General features: G+C 38.2%; 1 protein-coding gene across 1 annotated transcript; it reads left to right on the top strand.

Annotated features, from left to right (window-relative positions):
- The first annotated feature begins 528 nt into the window (after positions 1 to 528).
- LOC131536656 (GTPase IMAP family member 9-like) lies at positions 529 to 6,997 on the top strand. Its single transcript, XM_058769703.1, has 4 exons — positions 529 to 686; positions 1,346 to 2,050; positions 2,577 to 2,723; positions 5,969 to 6,997. Exons 1-4 carry the CDS (start codon positions 677 to 679, stop codon positions 6,055 to 6,057), a joined length of 951 nt encoding a protein of 316 aa, XP_058625686.1. The 5' UTR covers positions 529 to 676; the 3' UTR covers positions 6,058 to 6,997.
- Positions 6,998 to 26,332: the final 19,335 nt, after the last annotated feature.

Raw genomic sequence — 26,332 nt, forward strand, 5'->3', positions numbered from 1 at the left:
GCAAAGGGAGCAAAAGGCCTGGTCATTGCTGCTGTTACACTTACAGGACGATCACATCCTTGTTTAATAGGCTATTGACCCAACATTTGATTCAAATATCCACTTAATCTTTCATTTTTGGCCACCTTTTTGCTATAGATGACACAGCCTCTATAATTTCTTCTACAAAAAACATGTGGACATCACAACCCTTACAAAAATTAACTATGGTTTTATCCTAGTAAAACTGCTTAATTTTCTTTTGTGTGATTTCTGAAATCTGAAAACTGTATTAATAAAATCATAGCCGTAGGTAACTGTCTAGAGCTACAATTGTAATTTGTAAATAATATAATATAACTTAATTACGATTTATTTATTTACTTTTATATTTTATTAAAGTTCTATTTTGACCCCTATAGTAGGTTTTTTTTTTACTTCCATAATATTTGAGGGAGGGGCACAACAATACAATCCTGCTTAGGCACCCATCCGGCCAGCAGCGGCCCTGAGTGCGAGTTAAGTATCGACGCCAGCTTTAGCTCTATAGACACGCCCCCTGTTTGTCCCTGTTCTGAAGCACCAGGAAGTGAGTGTCGAGCATGCTCTGAAAGCACACTGCAAATGAAAGCAATGAGATTTCTGGTGGAACTATTTACTTTAGAGCTCCAACTGTGACAAGAATATATCAAGTAAAATGGACTTTGGTAAGCTTTTCACTCATAATAGAAGGCCATTTTTTATGAAATTATAAATGTTGCCAGCATGTTTCCGGTTTCTGTGAGATACTCTTACTGCTTTCACTTTCACATTGGTCTATACAGACGAGACATTTTGGTCTGTTTTTATTCCACTTTGTGCTTTTTTTTTTAAATAACTATTTTAAATTAAATATGAGCAGTCACAATTGTGTTTTTTTGGCTTTATTTGCACCTGTCAAATAAATGTAAATATAATACAGTCATATTTTCGCTGCCGCTAATAGCCAATGCAATGATACATCTTTTCCTGGTGTGTACACGCATTTATTAATTGATTTAGATTCTCAGTTGTACATTTTAAATAAATAATTAAAAAATATATAATTTTTGAAAACATTACTTTAGTCTTGCATAATCTGTGTTCTGAAACCTGTTTAATGTTCAGATCAATGAAATTAAGGAATTCCCCACAACCCAAAATAAATGATCTGTAATTCATAATTATCATCCACCAATAATTTTGATTTAACTCTGATTTGACAGCCAAATTCATGTGGGATACACCTGTGTTAGACTTTTTTTTAATGAGTAGTTGACATTGCACTCATATGTAGACGTAATCCCAGTTACCCCTTCACTGTGTGTTTTGTTCTTCATTTTTACAGGTGACACCCGATACCTCTCAGAGCTGAGGATTGTGTTATTGGGGAGTAAAAGAGCTGGTAAGAGTTCAGCAGGAAACAGCATCCTGGGCAGAGAGGAGTTTGACTTGAAGAGATCTGCTCAGTGTGTGAGGAGACATGGAGAAGCAGCAGACAGACACCTCACTGTCATCGAAGCTCCAGGATGGTGGAGGACTTACACTGTAGAGCAGAGTCCTGAGCTACTGAAGCAGGAGATTGTGCTCAGTGTGTCTCTGTGTCCTCCAGGACCACACGCTGTACTACTGATCATACGTGTGGATAATACATTTAAAGAGACTTACAGAAAAGCATTCCAGGGGCATCTGGAGCTTTTTGGCGAGAGAGTCTGGAGTCACGCTATAGTGCTGTTCACTTATGGAGACTCTCTGTCAGACACCTCTATAGAGCAGTACATTGAGAGCGAAGGCCAGGATCTCCGGTGGTTGGTGGACAGATGTGGGAACAGGTATCATGTTCTCAACAATAAGAACAGGAGAGACCACACTCAGATCAAGGAGCTGCTGGAGAAGATCGAGGAGACCGTGGCACAAAACAAAGGCTGCCATTTTGAAATAGATGGAAGGATTTTACAGGAGATGAAAAAGAGACGAAGAGAAGTGGAAGAGAGAGCAAACGAACGAATGAGGAGAATGCAGAAACAGAGAGACGACATCAGATCTCAGATGAGTGAGTCAACAGATATGTGTAGATACACACACTGAACATCTTAATAAATCATGAACATTTGAATCACAGCACCAACAATACAACTGTTATCCTTAACAGCTACCCCCCAACAGATGGACTAAAAGAGTTCAGCAGTTACTGAAAGATTAGAAGTGCTTTCATTTCTTAATCCTGTTCTTCGTAGGGTATGATTTCAAAAGTGCAAATATCTTTACCTAAGCCGTAGGAACAATGCAGTGTTAAAATATAACAACATAATGCATCTTATGTGAAAACTGTAAACTCACTGTCTTAAGTAAACAAGCATGATTGTTGTGTCATCTCCTCTCTGTTATACACTAGACTGGTGACACTGAAATGCTGTAGTTTGTGATCTCTTTGCAGTATTGTTGTGGTCTTGTTAACGAGAGGACCAGATCAGAATGGACTATAACCATTATCCTTGTCTTTCCTGATAGTGGTCCGAACCCAGTCCCTTAGCACGCATTAATCTGTTACGCTGTTCTTATACACTTTATTATTTCAGTGAGAAGAGCTGATAAGTCAAACACATGGTCTTTGGGAAGTTCTGCTTACAGTACAGGAGCAGCCAGCAGATCATATTCACCCTTCAGCTTTGTGGATGGTTCAGATCTCGAGAGATGTAAGAGCATGGAAGTACCGTCACCTTTTAGTGAGTACCATTTTGTTGTTGTTTTATCTTGTGACTTGTTAAATGTATGAAACAAAAATAGTGAAATCCAAAATATTAAGAAAAAATATATATAAATTAGCAAAGGCCAAAACATTTAATGTCACAGATGTATATTTACTGAGTAATCCAATATTTATAAAAAAAAAAAAAAATTGGAGGGGGTAAAATGACTTTAGAAAGATGGCAGCATCATTATTTTATTGGTAGATCTGTTAGTAAAACCAGTTGAATGTAGCAATCTTTTTATTGTTCTTTTTTACCCTAAGGTTTGCATGCCTGTAACTCAAGAGGTCTTAAATATATCTTCATATACATTTAGATTTTGGTTTTCAACAAAGGCCCTATAATGTTCCAGAGATATACAGGGGTTTTAATGTGGCTCCATAAGATAATTGTTAAATTGTAAATCACTTCAGTGGTCAAAAACCAAGTGTGGATCACTTTGCATGCAGCTGATATTGTTTTCTTATAAAGAGTAACATCTAAAGAGTAAATAATGTTGAAACTAGAAATGTATCTTTATAATCTTATATGGCCCTATATAGTTCAGTCCCAAAGACATTGGGATCCCAATGCAACTCCATTTCCGAATTTTACTCAATGTCAGTGTTTGAAAAGCAGATGTGGGTCACTTTGCATACGGCTGACACTTACTGTACTTAAAGGGGGATGTTGAATAAAATTAAACAATTTGGACACTGAGTTGCATTGGGATTCCCATATCTCTGGGACTGGGACTTGAAAAGAAAAAATTATTAATAATGTCTATGTAATTGCTTTGATAGATGGAAATGAGATACATTTCTAGTTTCAACATTATTTGTTCTTCAAACATTCCTTTTTAAAAGAAAGATACCAAAAAAAATGTTTGTTGAGAACCAAAATCTAAAAGGATATTAAGATATTTGTAATACTTCTTGAGTTACAGACATGCAAACCTCAGAAAAAAAGACACAAAAAGTATGTTTTCCCATTTTTGAACTGTCATCCATTGTTATATAATACAACACAGGTGGTTAAAGTCAATAGAATTACTACCAATACTAACAAACCTACCAATCTCTGTAAAAATAATCTTCTTTCTAAAGTCATTTTTACACTCTAATTTGGCTCGAAATCTCATGTTAAAAGTGTCATTTTGACCCTCTTTACAGAATAGTGGATTACTCATTAAATAAATATACATCCATTAAATGACATTTAATATTTTGGCTTTTATCACTATTTATGTTTGTCTTTCTTCAGGAAGAATATTATGAAAATCCAAAATTTGGGCCAGGGAAATTTCAGAAATTTGCTTGATTTGACACAGAGAGACCCTTTCTGAATGACATTCACTCCATAAATTTGGGGTCAGTGTAAATGTGCCGTTGTGTACATCGTCTTAATTACTGATTTTCCTGCAGCATTTGTTTACATGTCTTGTGAGTATATTGATTTGTGTCCAGTACTTTAAACTAACTTTTTTATTACAGTATTACTGAAATTACAGTTGTGTAATACAATTTAGTTTAGAATATTTTTTTGTGGCTTCTTTGCCACAGAAAATATAATTGTGGCATTTTAATATCATATACAGTGAGGAAAATAAGTATTTGAACACCCTGCTATTTTGCAAGTTCTCCCACTTAGAAATCATGGAGGGGTCTGAAATTGTCATCGTAGGTGCATGTCCACTGTGAGAGACATAATCTAAAAAAACAAATCCAGAAATCACAATGTATGATTTTTTAACTATTTATTTGTATGATACAGCTGCAAATAAGTATTTGAACACCTGTCTATCAGCTAGAATTCTGACCCTCAAAGACCTGTTAGTCTGCCTTTAAAATGTCCACCTCCACTCCATTTATTATCCTAAATTAGATGCACCTGTTTGAGGTCGTTAGCTGCATAAAGACACCTGTCCACCCCATACAATCAGTAAGAATCCAACTACTAACATGGCTAAGACCAAAGAGCTGTCCAAAGACACTAGAGACAAAATTGTACACCTCCACAAGGCTGGAAAGGGCTACGGGAAATTGCCAAGCAGCTTGGTGAAAAAGGTCCACTGTTGGAGCAATCATTAGAAAATGGAAGAAGCTAAACATGACTGTCAATCTCCTCGGACTGGGGCTCCATGCAAGATCTCACCTCGTGGGGTCTCAATGATCCTAAGAAAGGTGAGAAATCAGCCCAGAACTACACGGGAGGAGCTGGTCAATGACCTGAAAAGAGCTGGGACCACCGTTTCCAAGGTTACTGTTGGTAATACACTAAGACGTCATGGTTTGAAATCATGCATGGCACGGAAGGTTCCCCTGCTTAAACCAGCACATGTCCAGGCCCGACTTAAGTTTGCCAATGACCATTTGGATGATCCAGAGGAGTCATGGGAGAAAGTCATGTGGTCAGAACTTTTTGGTCATAATTCCACTAAACGTGTTTGGAGGAAGAAGAATGATGAGTACCATCCCAAGAACACCATCCCTACTGTGAAGCATGGGGGTGGTAGCATCATGCTTTGGGGGTGTTTTTCTGCACATGGGACAGGGCGACTGCACTGTATTAAGGAGAGGATGACCGGGGCCATGTATTGCGAGATTTTGGGGAACAACCTCCTTCCCTCAGTTAGAGCATTGAAGATGGGTCGAGGCTGGGTCTTCCAACATGACAATGACCCGAAGCACACAGCCAGGATAACCAAGGAGTGGCTCTGTAAGAAGCATATCAAGGTTCTGGCGTGGCGAGCCAGTCTCCAGACCTAAACCCAATAGAGAATCTTTGAGGGAGCTCAAACTCCGTGTTTCTCAGCGACAGGCCAGAAACCTGACTGATCTAGAGAAGATCTGTGTGGAGGAGGGCCAAAATCCTCCTGCAGTGTGTGCAAACCTGGTGAAAACTACAGGAAACGCTTTGACCTCTGTAATTGCAAACAAAGGCTACTGTACCAAATATTAACATTGATTTTCTCAGGTGTTCAAATACTTATTTGCAGCTGTATCATACAAATAAATAGTTAAAAATCATACATTGTGATTTCTGGATTTTTTTTTAGATTATGTCTCTCACAGTGGACATGCACCCACGATGACAATTTCAGACCCTCCATGATTTCTAAGTGGGAGAACTTGCAAAATAGCAGGGTGTTCAAATACTTATTTTCCTCACTGTATATTAAATTATGTCAGAAAGTGTCACACTGTGTATCATTTAATATTTATTTATTTATTTTATTGCAGTGAGTGGAGATGAGCGGTCTGATACAATGTTCGTGAGAAGCTCTGCTTACAGTTCAAACATGTCAGAGGCAGACGAAGACAGCAGTTAAAGACCTCATGGATGTTATCTGACATGCCTGTTGTCAGTGCAGGAACATTAAGTTCAAACTGTTGCAAACACAACAGTTTACTTTATCAGCAAATACTGCTTTATATTATATCATATATGTGAATCAAAATGGTGTCAGCGCAACATAAAAAAATTACAAATTCCTTATCTGAGCTTCAGGTTTTTTTGCCGTTAGAAACCATCCGTGCATGTGACGGGGACCGAAAAGCATTGTCATCTTTTGGATGCAGATGTTATTACGATTACTCTGAAATTCCTTCAAATCTGAGATAAAATATAAATGGACTCTGGTAGGTCTTAATTAAAAAAAAAAGAAAAAGAAATTACAAAATTTAAATGGATGCTAAATATATAATTACATTTTATGTCATATTATAATGTTTTCTTTAAATACAAATCTCTATTTTTATGTTAGTGATTATTTTTGTACTAGTAATCCAAGTGTCTATTATCTTTTAAATTTCACTATAAATACTCATTAGACACAGATTCATGGTTTCTGTCCCTGGAGTGACGAATGAATCAATGAATCATTCACATATATCTTTACTTACATATGTCAGTTTTACTAACTATTTTGTTGTTCTTACAAAAAACCTTAAAATGGCTTTCCTGACTATATCCTTTAATGCTTTATTATGTATCTGTAGAAGCTTTGAGACCTCTCCTGAATCATTCAATATATATGCAATTTAAACTCATCAGGACTAGCTGCTGAAAGACTGTGTTCTATGAAAGTCTACTAAATCTGATTACCAGCTATGCTTGATTTATTTGTTTTCAGGCTCTTTGGGTATAGGAACAATGTGAGTAAATGTTGATTTTTTCTATTAAATAAATGGAATAATTAATTCAAAACCCTGTTTTCCCAGGTTTCCACTGAAATTATATATATGGTTGTGGTCAGAATTATTGGCACCCTTGGTAAATATGATCAAAGAAGACTGTGAAAATTAATCTGCATTGTTAATCCTTTTGATCTTTTATTTAAAAAAAAATCACAAAAATCTAACCTTTCATTGATAATAAGAATTTAAAATGGGGGGAAATATCATTATGAAATAAATGTTTTTCTCTAATACACATTGGCCACAGTTAATGGCACCCTTTTACTCAATACTTTTTGAAACCTCCATTTGCCAGTTTAACAGCTCTAAATGTTCTCCTATAATGCCTGATGAGGTTAGAGACACCTGACGAGAGATCAGAGACCATTCCTTCATCCAGAATCACTCCAGACCCTTTAGATTCACAGCTTCTTCTCTTCAGGTCACTCATGTTCTACAGGGTTCAGGTCAGAGGACTGGAACGGCCAGCAGAAGCTTGGTTTTGTGCTCAGTGACCCATCTTTGTGTTGTTTTTGAGGTTTGTGTTTGGATCATTGTACGGTTGGAAGATCCAAACATGGCCCATTATAAGATTTCTAACAGAGTCAGTCACTTATTGATTTTTTATCTGTTAATATTTGATAATCCATGATGCCATGTGTCTAAACAAGATGTCCAGGACCTCCAGCAGAAATATAGGCCCACAACATCAGAAATACAGCAGTATATTTCATTGTACACATGGGGTACTTTTTATCCCTGTGTTCACCAAACCCATCTTGAGTGTTTGCTGCTAAAAAGCTCATGTTTTAGTTTCATCTGACCATAGAAGCCAGTGCCATTTGAAGTTCCAGTCGTGTCTGATAACTGAATATGCTGGAGTTTGTTTTTGGATGAGCGAGGAGAATTCTTCTTGAAACCCTCACAAACAACATGTGCTGATGTAGGTGCTGTTTGACAAGGTTTTCTTACCCCGAGACCAGTGCCCGGTTGCATAAAGCCCCTTAAGTGTAATTTTCCCTTAAGTTCGCCCTTAAAAACCGTTAAGTGTTGCATAAAGCCCCTTAACTGTCATTTTCCTAAGTATAGTCTAAGGTTGACAAAACGTTACCTTAAGAGTTTCACGAACACAAATTTGATGACATGGCTGAGTTTATGGATCCAGTTGAAGATATTAATGTGCTGAGGCGAATTTTTCGTGATAGAGTGAACCCACTGGACCATCTCAATGACAAAAAACTGCTGCGAGAATATAGATTTGATTGTCGCGCAATCTATGAGATCGCTAACAAACTGGAAGACGACCTTAACCATGTCACCCAGCGCAACCACTCGTTACCAGCGGTGTTACAGTTGCTTATGGCACTTAATTTTTTTGCATCTGGGCGTTTCCAGTCTGTAGTGGGAGATGTTTTCCACATTCATAAATCGTCTGTAAGCAGAGTTATTCACCGGGTTACAGGGGCCCTTTGCCGTCATTTAAGCCAAACCGTGACGTTTCCATCTCATCAAGAACAGGATGCCATTCAAACCTCTTTTTTTCAGAAAGCGGGGTTTCCTCGAATAGGTGGTGTAGTTGACGGCACCGCATGCACGAAGATCAATATGTGAATAGAAAAAACTAGCATTCAATTAATGTGCAGTTAGTGTGTGACCATCTGTCCAGAATTAGAAACATTGTTGCATTGTGGCCAGGGAGTACACGTACACACGACTCCAGGATTTTGTCAGAGAGCAAGATCAGGAGAGATTTTGAGGCTGGAATCCACAGTGGTCTCCTGCTCGGGGACAGTGTTACCCCTGCAGACCATGGCTCATGACGCCCTTCATGAATCCCCTTACTGCTGCACAGGCATGTAATAATCTCAACAGTCAACTTCGATGTATAAATCATTCCATTTAAATTACATAAGCTGAAGTAAAAAAAAAACAGATTTGAATCCTGTACTTAAAAAAAAAATAATAATAATAATAATAATAATAATAATATTGCTTAACGTTAAAGTAATGTTAAAAATATGTTGCCTTACTAATTTTTATAAAATAGTGTATTAAATTATATTGTGGCTTGCTGATACTAATGATGACCTTTTTTTCACCTGTAGGAAAGATACAACAACGCTTTGACACACACAAGGTCTATAATTGAGAGGACGATCGGACAGCTTAAACGCAGATTTCACTGTCTCCACAGCGAGCTGCGCGTTGAGCCGTCAAGGGCTTGCAAAATTATTGTGGCCAGTGTAGATCTTTTCAACATGTCGAAGGCGTATTTTACCTTCGAAGAGGAGGATGAAGCAGAGGGTCATGAAGCAATTCTGCAACAAAATTTCCAGCAGGCTGGATTTGCTGTCAGAGATGCAATTGTGAATGCGTTCTTTAATTAGCCAAGTAGTTGTAAAAAAAATGAAATGTAAGTCTACATATAGAACAAAATGAAAAATTTATTAAAATTGTTAGTTATTTGTTAGTATTGCTAGGAGTATACATTTTTTTTTTTTTAACAATGTAGCTATATATTGTTATTTGGTTTGTATATATTTATTTTATTAATATATTTGCTCTTGTAATTACATTAAAAACACAACACTTTTAAAAACGGTCATAGAATGCATTTATTCATCAATTTCATGCATCGTTACTTTCCTTCGCTTTGTAGCTGTAGAAGTTTGTTGTTAAGAATGAAGTTGTATAGATCTTGATTTTCTTCTCCTTTTGAGTTTTTCAATCTCTAACTGCAGTTTGGTCTTTTGTAGCTGTAGGACTTCTCTCTGCAGTTCCAGCACTTCTTCTCGTAGCGAAGGAAGATTGTATTTGCATTGTTCTGCAATTCACAAGTGTTTTAAAAATATATAAAATAGTCTAAAATAATACTGAGGCTTTTCAAAGTCCAATTAACAATAAACTAAAAATAATCCTTAAAGAAGCAATAAAACCTCACTTGACTGCTGGTTGGTTTGGCGTACTGTTGGCGCTCTGTCGGTGTTGAAGCTGCTTCTCCGGAGATTGCTGGGAAAGTCTAATGCGTGAAACGAATATCACACTATTATTTGTTGTCATATATTATGCCTGTCGTGATCTTTTAAAATGGTTTATTCTCATAGCAGTGATAAGTTTGATTAGATTTTATGCTGATGCGAGACAATAACGCTCTCTTACTCCGTGTTATGCTGTTCCTCTGGTTCAGCTCCAGAGATGCCAGCCAGGACAGGTGAGTCTGCCCCAATGATGTCTTTGACCATTTTAGTAGAGCCTGACAGTTCAGGCGGCGGTGGTCCTCCACCTGTTTATCAGGTTTGTAACCATTAGCTCTTTGTGATACAGCAACAGATACACACTCTATGTGGTGCAGTAAAAATAGGCTAGAAAAATTGTATATTTGTAATAAAAAGTGTTTTTTTTTTCTTACCAGTTTTGTTGGACTCCCTGTTGTGGAAGCTTATTTCTTTTGTGTGTAAATGAGGTGCAGGTGTGGAATGCAATCAGTCCCAGATACGAGGCAAGAAGGAATGCTAATATTCGGGAGAAGGCTCCCTCTGGTGGTGCGGAGGAGGTGGTACGGGAGCCTCCTCTGTAACACCACCACTTCTACATATTAGGGGTGTCAACGTTAACGCGTTAATGCATGCGATTAATCTAAAAATTTTAACGTGTTAATATTTTTTTCACGCAAATTAATCATGTGATAAGGTTTGACCCCAACTTCTTCCCGTCATCGTAGTGCGGAGGGTTATCTATCGTTGTGTGATGAGGGTACAGCCATAGACATAATAAACACCCAAACGCCTCATTGGCCGCTCGACCGCACGTCAACGCCGCCGCCATATTGGTGCGGGCAACTCTCCATAAATCTCATACCGGGACAGAAGAAAACACACCTGACTCGTCAGCAGTTTGGGGATCTACAGACCGTCGCACATTAATAAAAACAGATCTCGGGGGATTGTCTTTCACAGGTAAGACTGAACAGTTGTTTCTGGATGTGTTTTGGTCATTTTTAGCATTATGTTGACAGCTTAATTAGCCACCAGTGTTAGGTGATTAATAGCTAGCGATGTCGCTAGTTAGCTGTGAAAGCTGAGACTTTATAAGAAATCAAAGTTTAAATGAATTCTTAAGTTTTAACTTATATTGTAGTTTATATCATAAACTTAATTGTGTTATGAGCACAATGTGAGCACTTTGTCAAGACCGTGTCAGACTGTCAGGATAGGGATGGAGCTAAAGCATCTCTCTTTAATTTCACTACTCATTTACAAAGAGTAAGTTATCATCACTAGATTATAAAGATTTGATGGCTTATCATAAAACTGTGGACTGATTTGATGTATTTTTCCTTTTCAGCCAATTGCAAACAGGACAACACAAGCCTCAAATAGATCTGAATAAAAGCCTGTTCTCAGCCTAATGTTGTATTTGTAGTTAAAGCCCAGAACAGCCCTGAATGACCTGATCACATTCAAACCTCTCTCCTCTCTCTCTCTGTCTCTCAATCTCTGCCAGGGTCAGGAATTAACTTCTCCATTGTGGGGCAATATTTGCCCCGGAATAGACTTCCAGGAGCATTGTTTACCTTTGTAAGGGCAATTTTTATAACAATATTATGTAATATAATTACCTTATTAAATGTTTCTGTCGTTTTTGTCAAATATTTAAATATAACCAGTTTCTTCAGTCAATCACAATATATAGACTACATTTAAAATGATTTACACAGGCTGTTTAATGCTGATCATCTACTGTATGTGTATTTACACAAAAACTGCATCATGTAAATAGCCTAGAAATGAGAAACACAGGAACTCCTTGATGAGAGAAGCTGCAAAATCATGACAGAATCATTGTTGATTATTGCTCCTGATGTTGTAATAATATTCATTTTGATTAATAGAAAGTTTTTTTGGGAGGGGAGCATCTCATATTCTGGTCTGTGTTAAACATAACTATACTTTGGCATTTTGTTGTACAACATAAACTGCACACACTCACACCCCAAACATTCCTATGTAGTAACATATTGTCACGAATCTGGTCTGAGCCAGCTGCCACGTTATTTTGAGGGTCGCGCATAAACTGCCTATTACGGTAAAACCGTCAGAGAACTGATCTGAATGCAGTGCTCTTTTCCCCCCAACACCATAGACATAATATACGTAGACGCCTCATGATGTGCTGGAACGTAATCCAGCGTCGCCGCCATATTGGTTGGGTCTCCTCACTCTACGCTAGCGCCGGAGGCAACGGAGAGCGAGCAACTATGCCCGTATTTTGTGCAGTTTACGGTTGCAATAACCGGCACAGCATTGATACCAGATCGCGTGGGATTACCTTTCACAAGTAAGATTGAACAATAATTTTGGTTATTTTACCATTTATAATATTAAGTCATCGTAACTAACGTTACTTACGTGTAACGTCATTACAGCAGGAACTGGTAAGGAACACAGAGACAAGGATAAACTTCAAAATAACAGTCTTTAATGGTGACATCAGGACAGGGCAAGACAAGGCAAGGCAAGGTTCACACAGACAGGAACACTGGGGAATAACGAGTAGACCAGACGACAACTAACTAAACAGGCAGGAACTAAATACACATGACAATTACAGATAATTAGACGAAACACGGCTGGACAAGACTAAACTAATAATCACACTTAACAAGGACAGGAACAAGACCAAATATGGAAACAAGAGGCGGGAACACATGACAGAGGACTGACAACAGAAGGGTTGTGTGTGTGAGTGAGAGAGAGAGAAATAAATTCAAATGAACAATCAAACTTGTTTCTTTATTAAAATATAAAATTCATTCATTTATACATTTATCAATATGCCATAGCCTACCATATGTCTTTGTTAAAGAGCATAATACAAAGTCTTTTAGCATGAAAGCACGTATTTTTCAATGTCTTACAGTGTCCTGTATCATAACTAAATCTCTGCCGTTTGTAACAAACCAAACCGTGTGAAAATCCGGTAAAAATTCGAGGAGTTATGATTATTGTAGTTGGGGATACACCTTCCTCAGTAGAAATAAATGCAGGAGGGGCGCATTGGAGACCCATCCAAGATGGCGGCCGCGCTGTACGTGAGCTCCAATAGGCAGCGCCAGTCTATGAGGCGTCTACGTATATTATGTTTATGCCCAACTCAGTCCGTAACTGTCTGATGTAAAAAAAAATAAAATAAAAAATACTGTCTGATGTTGAATTCCAAAATAAAAGCACCCCAATACTCATATTACAAAATAAGAGAAAGAATATGCTGCGTCTTTACATTCAAAAAGTTATAAAAATAAAAGGTCTGGATTGCACAGACCAGTTTCACCTCAGATTGAGAGTACACCTGGCCACAGTGTGTCGTTTCAGGACTGTCTGATGTGGAAGTACAAAATAAGAGCCCCCCCCCCCAAACTCATACTGTTGTGTCTCTACATTCATAAAGCTCACACACCTCCGCTTCCCCCCTCCTGCAAACACACACACAGAGAAAAAAAATCATAAATATGCTGTTTTAACCATACGTTCAGTTAATCATTAATATAATATCGTAGTTTTTACAGTCCAGTTCCCACTCAGATTGATAGAACATTTTGTCAAAATGTCACGCATTCCATGTCACGAAAGTCCCATGTTTTATTACAAAATAAACATCCTTTGAAGACTTCAGTCCATGTGCTGTGTTTTCTTTGAATGAAAGTACTTACCTGTTTTTCTGTTTCAGGCAGAAGAGATGACAGAAGCTGCACAATGGTGCAAACATCTCTCTTGATCTGAAGTTGTAGTTAGTTGCTCTCAGATGTGAACAATGGCCAGAAGAGACTTCCATTTCTATTCCCTTTGTGCGTATGGCTATCCATCGAGCATTTTTTGGACACAGAAATATTTTTGGTGGACATCAATTTGTGCAATACAAATGTCATTGAGATAACTTCTATATGTAAATACGGTTATATATTTTGCATCACATAATGTAATACTGCTGTAGTGCGTGTCTGTCACTGCTCATCAATGTTTCTTCGTAAAGCTCGTTCAGTTCATGTGCCCATTGGAAGCTTTCTTCTCTCTGACCTGTACTCCCAAAACATCAAATATGTTAATTAGCCTTGACCATGCCTCATAACTGTGAAGCCACAAATATGTGCCGTGTACAGATCTCTGGTGCTGTCCATGGTGCTTAATTAACCAGTGGTTTAGTCAGCTCACCTGTGCGATTCTGTCTTCTGTGTTTGTGTAGGGTAATAAAGTAGACCTATAAATTACATAACGTATTGAGCTTAAAGAAATGAACTGTTCAATCTTAGTATGTATACATGCAAAGTTGGACAGATATGGCTGCTGTCCTCCACGAGAGGGATTTACCGGATAACTTGTTAAAGGACTGGAAGCTTAATTGTCTGTGAAAGTGGTATATAGCATCATTCACTTGTAGAAAAACAATGCATGCACTGTAACAATGTGCGAGGAAATGTTTAAACATTGATGCAAGGTTAAGTAACGTAAATGTCTTATTAAATGTCTTGTAATGAAAATATTTTTAAATGAGTACTGTCTATTGAAGAAAGACACTTTCACAAGTCTCTTTTAATAAATTCCTGCTTTAAAAACGATTACACACTTTAATTAACTTTAACAGTGTCACGTGTATGTGTCTGTTTAGTTCCATTTTGCCCTCATTTGGTAGTTCCTGTCTTCATTAGTCATTATCATTGTTTATTGATATCACCTGTTGTGTATTATTCATCTCGTTTGCTCCTTTGTTTCCTGTCCTTTATAAGCCTTCAGATTCGTTATGTTCTTGGTCTCAGTTTGATGTTATTCTAATGAATTATGTGTTGATGACTATTAAAACTCCTTTCGTCTACTCCTTCGTGTTCGTGTGCTTACCTACAACCACATACCGTGACAAACAGGTTATTTAAATAAATAAACTGAATTAAAGTATTGTCGTTATGTGCTTGGAACACGATGATTGCCATTATATTTAGGGCCCAAGCCAAGCCCAAAAATGTAAAGATTTCTAGATATCTCAAATACTGTTGCCTTAGCAACTCATCAAACTTTAATACTATTTTCTGGGGTTTTGGAACCACTTAGCATTCTTAGTTGTGATGCCACTTGACTTACACAAAGAGAGAGAAAAGGGCGGCTTTGTAGCGCCACCTTCTGACTAAAGTGTGAGGGGGTGAGTTTTATCTAGTCACCAAACTCAGTACATATACTGATCTCATATAGACAGACATGTTTCTAATTTACAGTCATTATCTCTGACCAGCAGCAAGTCGGCTATTTTGCTTTGAATATGGATTTTTTGAAAATTCAGACTCTGCATTTTGATACACTCCTCTGTGATTTGGGCGATTCACACCAAATATGTCAACATATTGAGGATACTAAATTGCTGGCAAATTTTGGATATCTTGAACCGTTTTTCTGTGAGGTCTGGATTATGTAATGCAGTAATTTATTATTCATTAAATACGTTTTACTAGGCCACTCTTAAGATCAATCAGTTGCCGAAACTCTTGATGCTCGTTGACGCTATCATGTGAAAATCACAGTGATGATAACTTTGAAAACTGATTCAATGCTTTTGCACTGTTTTGAGCAGTATATAGGCCTAAAGCAGGAACATGTATGTTTTCTTTGTAATGACTTCGTAATTTTTTTTTTGCACTCATTCAGGGTGTTTGGGGCGAGTCATTTAACGTACCATCCATCCATGAAAATGCAGTTCAATAACTATGTCCAATAGCTATGTTTTTAATTGTATTAATGGATTTTTTTCTCAATTGAACAAAACCAAACATATATTAGTCGAGGAAATTGTGGAGTCTGTTGAATTCCTGAAAAAAAAAATGCCATCAACTTTGATGATAATGTCACATGTGAAGACGGCGTTTGGGGACAGGTGTGCAATGCACTTACCGTTCCAATCACTAAAACAATCGCTTTAGACTGCTAAGAGCATTTCACAAGGTGAGCACTTCTTTGTTTCACTAACAGGCTTTAAAACCAGACTCCTGACACAAATTGTTATGAAAATAACAAGTAGAATTTCAGGGAGACCAGTGCATACATAATCGCACTGAACTGAGAAGAAGACCTGTCAGAGCAAATGACAGAAAAACATTAGGGAAGGAATTACAAAAACAGCTCCCACGAGCAATGTTTCTAGAGAATATAGCCAAAATACCTGAGGACGTAACGGAGTCCGGCTGTAGGGATGTTGCTCCGAGCCCCAATGTCTTGAAAAACATTTCACTGGAAGCACGTAAGACAAGCCGCCAGCACAGTAATGAAATTATCAGCCTTCAAATAACGCTGCAAAAGAAAACAATCAGTCCTGATGAGGTACTCCAGAAAGTGATGCTACACCCAGACGGGGTTCTACTTTGGTCACAAAGCAGTATACAGATATATCAGGAACGATGCCAGGAGGACATCATTTATCTCGATGTGACTGGCAGCACAATGCGCTCACCTCCCGTCTTATGTGTACGAGTCGGTGGTTAGAAATCCACACAAAACCTCATCTCCGTCACCTGTTGCCACGTACCTTACTTGAGACCACACCACACCACAGCCTCAGGTACATGTTTCTCGAGGCATTTCAAACAGATGTGTCTAGGTGCTTTGGAAGGGCATGCGGTCACCTGTGATGGGTCAACTGTATTAATGCAGGTTATATGCCTGTCATTTGCCAAAAAAAAACCTGACACTACACTCCATCAGTTCTGCCTGCGAAATGTATAGAATAATGATGATGCATTAAGTACATTTCTAATATAGCAGCAAGACTTACATGCAGGGCATAATGGGCTTTTAGTACACATAAGTTAAGTCATTTCCATTAATGCTGTCATGTTAGTCTTGTAAATTAACTTGCAGTACATAATTTCACGTTTGAATTCAATTATGATATTATTTTCCACAGTGCTACAAACCACTCCCACCTGGCAATGCATGTCTTTGGTGCCCTCAGAACTGCAAGCGCTGTAAAAGCACTGGATGCCATGGTTCACAGTGCTGCAGAGGTCTTCTTCAGTCCATCCTGTGGTGCAAGTGTTGAGAAGCACTTCAAGAACCTGCGATCGTGGCTGCAGAAAACAGGCACTCTGCTGGACGACGCTACCGAGTCCAGAGCTGATGCAGAGGACTTGAAGGTCAATGTCAGATCTATCATCTGACCATTCCTATCTATCTATCGCTGTGTCTATTAAACCTTTGAAATCACAATCACATCAGAATATTTCCCTGTTTTCCCGCAGCGGCTGATCCAGTCCAGAGAGAGCTGCGCTCATCGTGAAAGCTTTATGTTTGAAACAGATACACAAACAGAATACACGGTAGGCTACATTTCTGTGTTGCAAGCATTAAATATTGATGAAAGTATTGGGATAAGAGTTTATAGTGCGGATATAGACTCTGATGCTGCGGCTGTTGCGATCAAAATGAATAATTGGAAATAAATAAAGACTGAAAGTGTTACATTCTGCCAGTAGGTGGCGACCAGTGACTGTTAAAGTGTATCTGATGTCTGAATCATTCATTCAAGAGATTCGTCCAAAAACACAGCACTTCGTTTTTTACACATTTTGTTATGTTACAGGCTTATTCCAAAATGGATTAAATTCATTATTTTCCTCAAAATTCTACAAACAATACTCCATAATGACGTGAAAGAATTTGTCTGAAATCTGAAAAAAAACATGTACGTATATACAATAGACACAGACAAAGGAATATTCTCTGTAGTATTGATAGACTGGGTTTGATCTGAAAGCCAAGCTTGCTCTGATTCCTCAACAGTGATATCCATCTGAAGATCTCTTTTGCACGCTGGAAGATCTGACTGGGAGCCTTCCTTTAGCCCAGCCAGTAACGTCTTATAAAACGAGGATACCGTTCCTCTATCGTTCAGGTGATTTAACGCCTCGCTGCATGGTGTTCTACATCACAGAAGAAACACATGGCCGTCGCACGGAAGCTCATCGTTTTGCTTTATAACGTTTTAAATAAGGATATTTGTTTTACACAAAAAGCTTGGAAGAGCCACAAATACCCATGTGAACATGAACATGCTTCTGAACACTGAATACTTCTCAGATTCCTCATCTCCCCATTCATTTTCAATGGATGGTCAATTTTGACCAATAAAGCCAAGATCAATAAGGCCTACAATAAATCAGTTCCAAAAATGAATACAAAACCAGTCCAGATTGAATCTCATTTTTAGTGATTATATAGCACAATAAGAGATTCATAAGCTATTTTTATAGGCCAGTCATTTTTGACCAGGTACACCACAAGTGTTCTTTTGTGCTTTTTTTTTTTAAACAAGAGTATTTCAAAACAAAATTCTTGGTTAACCCTTTAAGCACTGAGGGCATTTTTGCCGCAGTGAAGTTGATGTTTCTTCTGAGTGACTTACACAAAATAATAACTTGAACACCATAGCAAGCAGAGTCAAAAAAGATTTCATTTGGACTTTCTCCTGCTGAGAAATAGCTGATAAAAATGAATGAAAAATTTGAGTGCTCAAGAGAAATGTTTCATATCAGTCTTATTTGACATTCAATATCTCAGGACAGAAATAAAGCAGGAGGACAATTCTTTTTTGATGATGTTCTCCATCATGTTAGCTGTATCTGTTTCAGATGACAATGACGATGGAGATTCACTACTGTCAGATCATGCCTCCATGCATCAATTATGATCCGGCCGTCAGAAAATATCTGTTTTGGCTGGGACCAGAACAACTCATCAGCAAAGTACTCTAATACCCAACAGGGGCTAACAGGAGGTCTTGTTTGGTATCCAGAAGTACTGTTATACCAAAACTGCTTCAAAACAACATCCCATAAACCTTGAGTTTCCATAAACATTCCCTCGTATCGCTCATTCATGAAGACAAACAGCCCTTGAAACACGGTCATAAGACTAAACAACAGTGGAAAATAGTAAAAAACAACTATAATATAAATGACTAATCAATTAATGAATCAATGAAATGGGTGTCACAGCTTCAAGGGAAGCACAGGAACCAGGAGACGAGGGATTCACAGAAGGAGAGCAAACGGGAACACAGGCAGGGTAGACACTCAAAGACCAACAAACACTAACTGAAAGGACTGGGGCTTTTAAAGACAGGACAATCAAGGAACTAAGGGGACACACCTGGAATCAATTAATAATCAAGACAGGGGAAAAACTGGGTCACAGGGAACACATGGGGAGCAAAAACAGTCCAGGGGCGTGACAATGGGCATATAAATGACTATAATGATTATTATAAATTATTATATAATTAAATAGAATAATCAAATGAGAGAATGAATGAAGAATAAATGAATGAATAAATGAAAATAAAAGAAAGAAAGTAAAACACAGCACAAATGTATGGTTGCTCTCTTCAGCCCTACCCTGCGTGAACGAGAGCCAGTAAATCTTGGTACAATGTGATAACATTAAGGGTGTACTCGCACTATGCACCGAGCCCGAGAGCGATCGTCCCCGCTTATGCCTCCTTCACAAGGATAAGCAAACTGGACATGAACAGCCTCTCAAGTCATATTTACTACTCAGAGATTGATCTGATTCTTGAGTTTCTGAGTTAGGCAGGCCATAAACATAAACATGTAGGAGGGACAACAATCGCTGCTGTCAGTGCTATTCTTTATTAACAGCAACAACTACATCACCTTGTCTTGTCTTGTCTTGCAAAGTAGTGCCTATTTATATATATTAGGGGTGGCACGATACATGTATTCGTACCGAACCGTCACGGATGCAACGATTAACCGATTTCACTATTAACCGCGGTTTAATTAGTCACGGTTAATTAATCGTAAAGGCTCCGCAACACCGCGTTTGTGTTGCACGGAACAGAAATGTTGCATCTTGTGCAAAATGAAAACACATTTATGCCAGCGCTGCGACAGTCTAAAGTTCTGAGTTTATAAGAGACACGGAGCTCACAGGCACGCTGGATTAACTGTGGAGGCACCTAGCAGCCAAACTCTGTTTCCTCCAAGAGCGCCTGAAGTGGGCGGTTTGGGATTATTTTGGGTACTCAAGAATGACCAGGGCATCATTGAAGATGACGGATCACCTATTTGCAAAACGTGCCGTGAAAGGTTGCTGCTAAAGGATCGAATACATCAAATGTGATGCAGCACCTGCGGGATCACCCAGCTTTGCACGCTTAAGTAAAGGTGTATACATGACTAAGTTCAGTGAAATATGTTGGTAGGGAATTAAATATAAATGTGTCACAAATTAATGCCGTAGCGGTGAGAGTTGAGGGCCTTCAGTGCAAATGTGAACAATGTGTCACATGTAAAATTAGATGAATTATTAAAAATGATTACAATTATTATGTATGGATGAAAGCTGATGACAATAACAGTTCAGTTAAGCTAATATTAGTCTTTCATATTGATAAAAGTAATAATAACAGTAATGGTCCTGCCACCGGTCACTCATCACAGCCGCTGATGTCATTAGCTTGATTGCAATGGTCATCTATCAGAACCCAATAACTGAGAGAACATATTAATGCTCTGCAACCCTCCGAGTCCAGTGGCACGCAGCACAGTTCAATATGTAGAAAATTTGCTTGCTGAAAATTAGATATCTTGTTGCATGAATTTTTGCTGCTTTTTAGTTGATTTTCGAACCATTATACTCTTCATTTTTCCAGTAGATGTCATTTAATCAAAATAAATAACATGGAGTTATTCAGGGCTGGACATTAACACTTGTCCGCTTGTCCGGAACAAGTGAATGTTATGGACAGGCAAGTGAAAGAAAAATTTACTTGAAAATGTAATTTGAAAATGTCAAAAACAATAATATCTGCCTGTATTTGTGATATAGCCTTCGTTATAGTCAGTAACAAAATTGGATTGGAAGCGAACTTGACCAATCAGAATCCGATTGTATTTTTACCTCAGGCAGCAACAGCTAAGCACGTAGTTTTAATTTCCTAAAAAGCGATGTTTCTCAAGCCTCTGCAGCCCAGTCGAGCGCCTGGTAAAGCATCAAACGCAAAAAACGCTTCAGTCATGGAAAATGCAATCCCATGGGTCTTAACGATATACGTGTACACACATTGTCACACATAAATTAGACAGAATCATTTTATTCGCACGTGCTACTAAATTATGTAATCCGATGAACAAGTAGTAGTATACAGCGGTGTCTCGCTGTCTTTCGCAGTTTCAGAATCGAAATCCAACCCGCTTCGAATTTGCATGTTTTGATGTTGTACACGTTGCGATGTTCAAGAAATTAGTCACTGTAATCAATACAATAAAAAAAAGGATAGGAGCGTGAGAGTGACAGGACCTCTTAAATGCAGTTTAGAAAATATTAAATAAGGATTTGATCGTGATGTAAAGTGTAACAAAGACTGCTGGCGACCTCTTCAATAAATTCATCCACATTATTATTCCACTCATGGCAATGGTTTAACATTAAAATTACGACTTGCACGATGTTAATTCATATTTTAAGTTATTTTAAAGGCTATTGTTCACTTGGGCCTATTTTTATTACTTAAAAATAACTGACTGAATAGTGAGCCTTAATTTTTAAAATGTATACTGTAAAATTTTTAAAGATACATAATTGTGTGTGTGTAATCAGAAGGACTCATGGGTAGTAACTTTTGCATTTGTGCATGTTTTTACACTCCCCTGCCAAATGAGGTGGAGAGTTTGAGAGGAGGTTAGGAAAGTGAAAAGTATTACTCTACTGTCACCAAAGTCAGTTAACTCTCAGCACATAGAATCTTTTTCATCTAGATATCACGCTATAGAGACTGTGTCTGTTCCCCGAACTAGAAAATACAGAAAACATCCAAACCAAAGTAATAGTAACAATTTAATTGATGTTCAACAAATAAAAAAACGATATAATACAGATAAACACATGATAAAGCTTGGCTTATTGAATATTAGATCCCTTTCTTCAAAAGCACTTTTTGTAAATGATATGTTCACTGACCATAAACTAGATGTGCTTTGTTTGACAGAAACCTGGCTAAAACAAGATGATTACATTACTTTAAACGAGTCTACACCCCAAGATTACTGTTACAAACATGAACCGCGTCCAAAAGGTAAAGGGGGAGGTGTTGCTACAATTTATAGAAATATTTTCAGTATCTCTCAGAGGCCAGGTTTCAAGTATAATTCGTTCGAAGTAATGGTGCTTCATATAACGTTATCCAAAGAAACAAGTGTTAATGATAAATCCCCTGTGATGTTTGTACTGGCTACTGTATACAGGCCACCAGGGCACCATACAGACTTTATTAAAGAATTTTCTGATCTTCTATCGGAGTTAGTGCTGACTGCAGATAAAGTCCTAATCGTTGGTGATTTTAATATCCATGTTGATAATGAAAGAGATTCGTTGGGATCAGCATTTATAGACATTCTAAACTCAATTGGTGTTAAACAACACGTGTCAGGACCTACTCATTGTCGAAATCATACTCTAGATTTAATACTGTCACATGGAATTGATGTCAGTGGCGTTGAAATTTTGCAGCAGAGCGATGATATCTCAGATCATTATCTAGTCTCCTGTATATTCCATATAGCTAAAGCTGTAAAGCCAACTTCTTGTTACAAATATGGTAGAACCATTACCTCTACCACAAAAGACTGCTTTATAAATAATCTTCCTGACTTATCTCAGTTCCTCAGCATATCCAATAGCTCAGAACAACTTGATGATGTAACAGGAACTATGGACTCTCTCTTTTCTAGCACTTTAGATGCGGTTGCTCCTTTACACTTAAGGAAGATTAAGGATAAGAGTCCAACACCGTGGTATAATGAGCACACCCGCGCCCTAAAGAGAGCAGCCCGGAAAATGGAGCGCAGCTGGAGGAAAACTAAATTAGAGGTATTTCGTTTAGCTTGGCGGGAAAGTACCCTATCCTACAGAAAAGCATTAAAACTGCTAGATCTGATTACTTTTCGTCTCTTCTAGAAGAAAACAAACATAACCCTCGGTATTTATTCAATACAGTAACTAAATTAACGAAAAATCAAGCATCAACAGGTGTTGGCATTTCCCAAGAGCATAGCAGTAATGACTTTATGAACTACTTCACTTCCAAGATCGATACTATCAGAGATAAAATTGTATCCTTGCAGCCGTCAGCTACAGTATCGCATCAGATAGCGCACTATAGATCCCCTGAGGAACAATTTCATTCATTCTCTACTGTGGGAGAGGAAGAATTGTATAAACTTGTTAAATCATCTAAACCAACAACATGTATGTTAGACCCGATTCCATCTAAACTACTAAAAGAGCTGCTTCCAGAAGTCATAGATCCTCTTTTGGCTATTATTAATTCATCATTGTCATTAGGATATGTCCCCAAAACCTTCAAATTGGCTGTTATTAAGCCTCTCATTAAAAACCACAACTTGACCCCAAAGATCTAGTTAATTACAGACCGATCTCAAATCTCCCTTTTCTGTCAAAGATACTAGAAAGGTAGTATCCTCACAATTATATTCCTTCCTAGAGAAAATGATATCTGTGAGGAATTCCAGTCAGGATTTAGATCGTATCATAGTACTGAGACTGCTCTCATTAGAGTTACAAATGACCTGCTTCTATCATCTGATCGTGGTTGTATCTCTTTATTAGTTCTACTGGATCTTAGCGCTGCGTTCGACACTATCGACCACAACATTCTTTTGAATAGACTAGAAAACTTTGTTGGCATTAGTGGAAGTGCCTTAGCATGGTTCAAATCGTACTTATCTGACCGCCATCAGTTCGTAGCAGTGAATGAAGAGGTATCATATCGATCACAAGTGCAGTATGGAGTACCTCAAGGCTCAGTACTAGCGCCGTTACTTTTCACGCTTTATATGTTACCCTTGGGAGTTATTATTAGGAGACATGGTGTTAGCTTTCACTGTTATGCTGATGATACTCAGCTCTATATTTCTTCGCGGCCCGGTGAAACACACCAAATTGAGAAACTAACGGAATGCATAGTCGATATAAAAACTGGATGACGAATAATTTTTACTGCTAAATTCTGAAAAACAGAGGTGTTAATTATCGGACCTAAAACCCCACATGTAATAACCTAGAACATTATCTAACACTTGACGGCTGCTCTGTCAATTCTTCTTCATCAGTCAGGAACCTAGGTGTGCTGTTCGATAGCAATCTGTCATTTGAAAGCCATGTTTCTAGCATCTGTAAAACTGCATTTTTCATCTCAAAAGCATATCTAAATTGCGACCAATGCTCTCAACGTCAAATGCAGAAATGTTAATTCATGCGTTTATGACCTCAAGGTTAGACTATTGTAATGCTTTATTAGGTGGTTGTTCTGCACGCTTGATCAACAAACTACAGTTAGTCCAAAATGCAGCAGCTAGAGTCCTTACTAGAACCAGGAAATATGACCATATTAGCCCGGTTCTGTCAACACTGCACTGGCTCCCTATCAAGCATCGGATAGATTTTAAAATCTTGTTAATTACTTATAAAGCCCTGAATGGTTTAGCTCCTCAGTACTTGAGCGAGCTCTTATCGCATTATAGTCCTCCACGTCCGCTGCGTTCTCAAAACTCTGGCCGTTTGATAATACCTAGAATATCAAAATCGACTGCGGGCGGCAGATCCTTTTCCTATTTAGCACCCAAACTCTGGAACAGTCTACCTAACACTGTTCGGGAGGCAGACACACTCTGTCAGTTTAAATCTAGATTAAAGACCCATCTCTTTAGCCTGGCTTACACATAACGCATTAATACGCTTCTATTATTCAAATCCGTTAAAGGATTGTTAGGCTGCATTAATTAGATCAACCGGAACCGGGAACACTCCCCATAACACACGATGTACTCGTTACATCGTAAGTTGAATGGCATCTACGCTAATATTTGTCTGTTTCTTTCCTAGTCTGTTTCTCAGTCCGTATCCGATCAGATGGTGGATCAGCACCAAGAGATGATGTCTACAGCCCTGATCGTCAGCGGAGACCAGGACACCCAGATGACCCCCAGAGATATATCCCTAGATATATCAACCAAAATAACAAAATAACTAAAATATAATAAAATACCTAACTACATAATACTACTATTGTTAGAAATTGCAACAAAATTAAAATAGAAATATAAACTTTTGAACTGCGGGTTTCGTCTGGTCAGAGGAGAACTGGCCCCCCGACTGAGCCTGGTTTCTCCCAAGGTTTTTTTCTCCATTCTGTCACAGAGGAGTTTTGGTTCCTTGCGCTGTCGCCTCTGGCTTGCTCAGTTGGGGACACTTAATTTCTAGCGATTATCGCCGATTTGATTGCACAGATACTATTTAAACTAAACTGAGCTAGACAATGACATCTCTGAATTCAATAATGAAATGCCTTTAACTGAAAATTGAGTGTTTAATCTTATCATTATACATTACTGACACTCTATCCTCCAATTTGATACTGTTAAGTGCTTTGACACAATCTGTATTGTAAAAGCGCTATATAAATAAAGGTGACTTGACTTGACTTGACTATTACAGCTCATCTTCATTAGTCACGGGGACAGATGCCTTCAGGCATGATACACTTCTGGCCCATGACAAAAGCAAACACCACCAGTACTGTAGTGCTGCACAGATAGAGGGTAAAGGAACCTAATGCACCAGTACCAGCTGTTGTCCAAGGAGTGCAAAAAATGGAGCAGGCTTTGTTTGAAAAAATGAAGAGAGTGATGTACACAGCCTACTACATAGCAGGCACATGGACCTTATTTTGTTGTTGTTTGTTTTTGTAGATTTTATGTGACAGTTACCACATCTTTGTGGCCCATTTTGAAGACCTGCTGAGTGTGGAAAGGAAACCAAAACCATCATCAACAGTTGTGGGACGGGCAAAGCAAGTAACAAACTACTTGCATAACATCAACAATGTCTTGTTCCTACACTTCATGTGTGACACACTGAACCAGCTAACAGAGTTACGCAAAGAGTTCCAGAAAGACACAACCACTATCTGTCAAGCTACCGAGAGCACTGGAAAATGCTTCTGGAACATGACCGCCCTAAAAGCAGAAATGGGCCCATACACGAGTTGTGTTTATGATGCAGTGACAAAAACTGGGGAATACAAAGGAGTGAAGTTTCCTGGTACATCACCACCAGCCTTGAAGGAAGAGAGGGCAAAAGTGATAGGTAAGAAATTAAGTATTATGTAGAATTATGCACATTAGCCTTCTTTATGCATTAAAGGGTTTGTTCACCCAAAAATGAAAATTCGGTCATTAATTACTCACCCTGATGTTGTTCCACACTCTTAAGACCTTCATTCTTATTTGGAACACAAATGAAGACATTTTTATTTGAAATCTGACTTTTCTGTCCCTCCTCAACAAATATATTT

The sequence above is a fragment of the Onychostoma macrolepis genome, chromosome 03 (genome assembly GCF_012432095.1).
Source record: "Onychostoma macrolepis isolate SWU-2019 chromosome 03, ASM1243209v1, whole genome shotgun sequence".
Taxonomy (NCBI): Eukaryota; Metazoa; Chordata; class Actinopteri; order Cypriniformes; family Cyprinidae; genus Onychostoma; species Onychostoma macrolepis.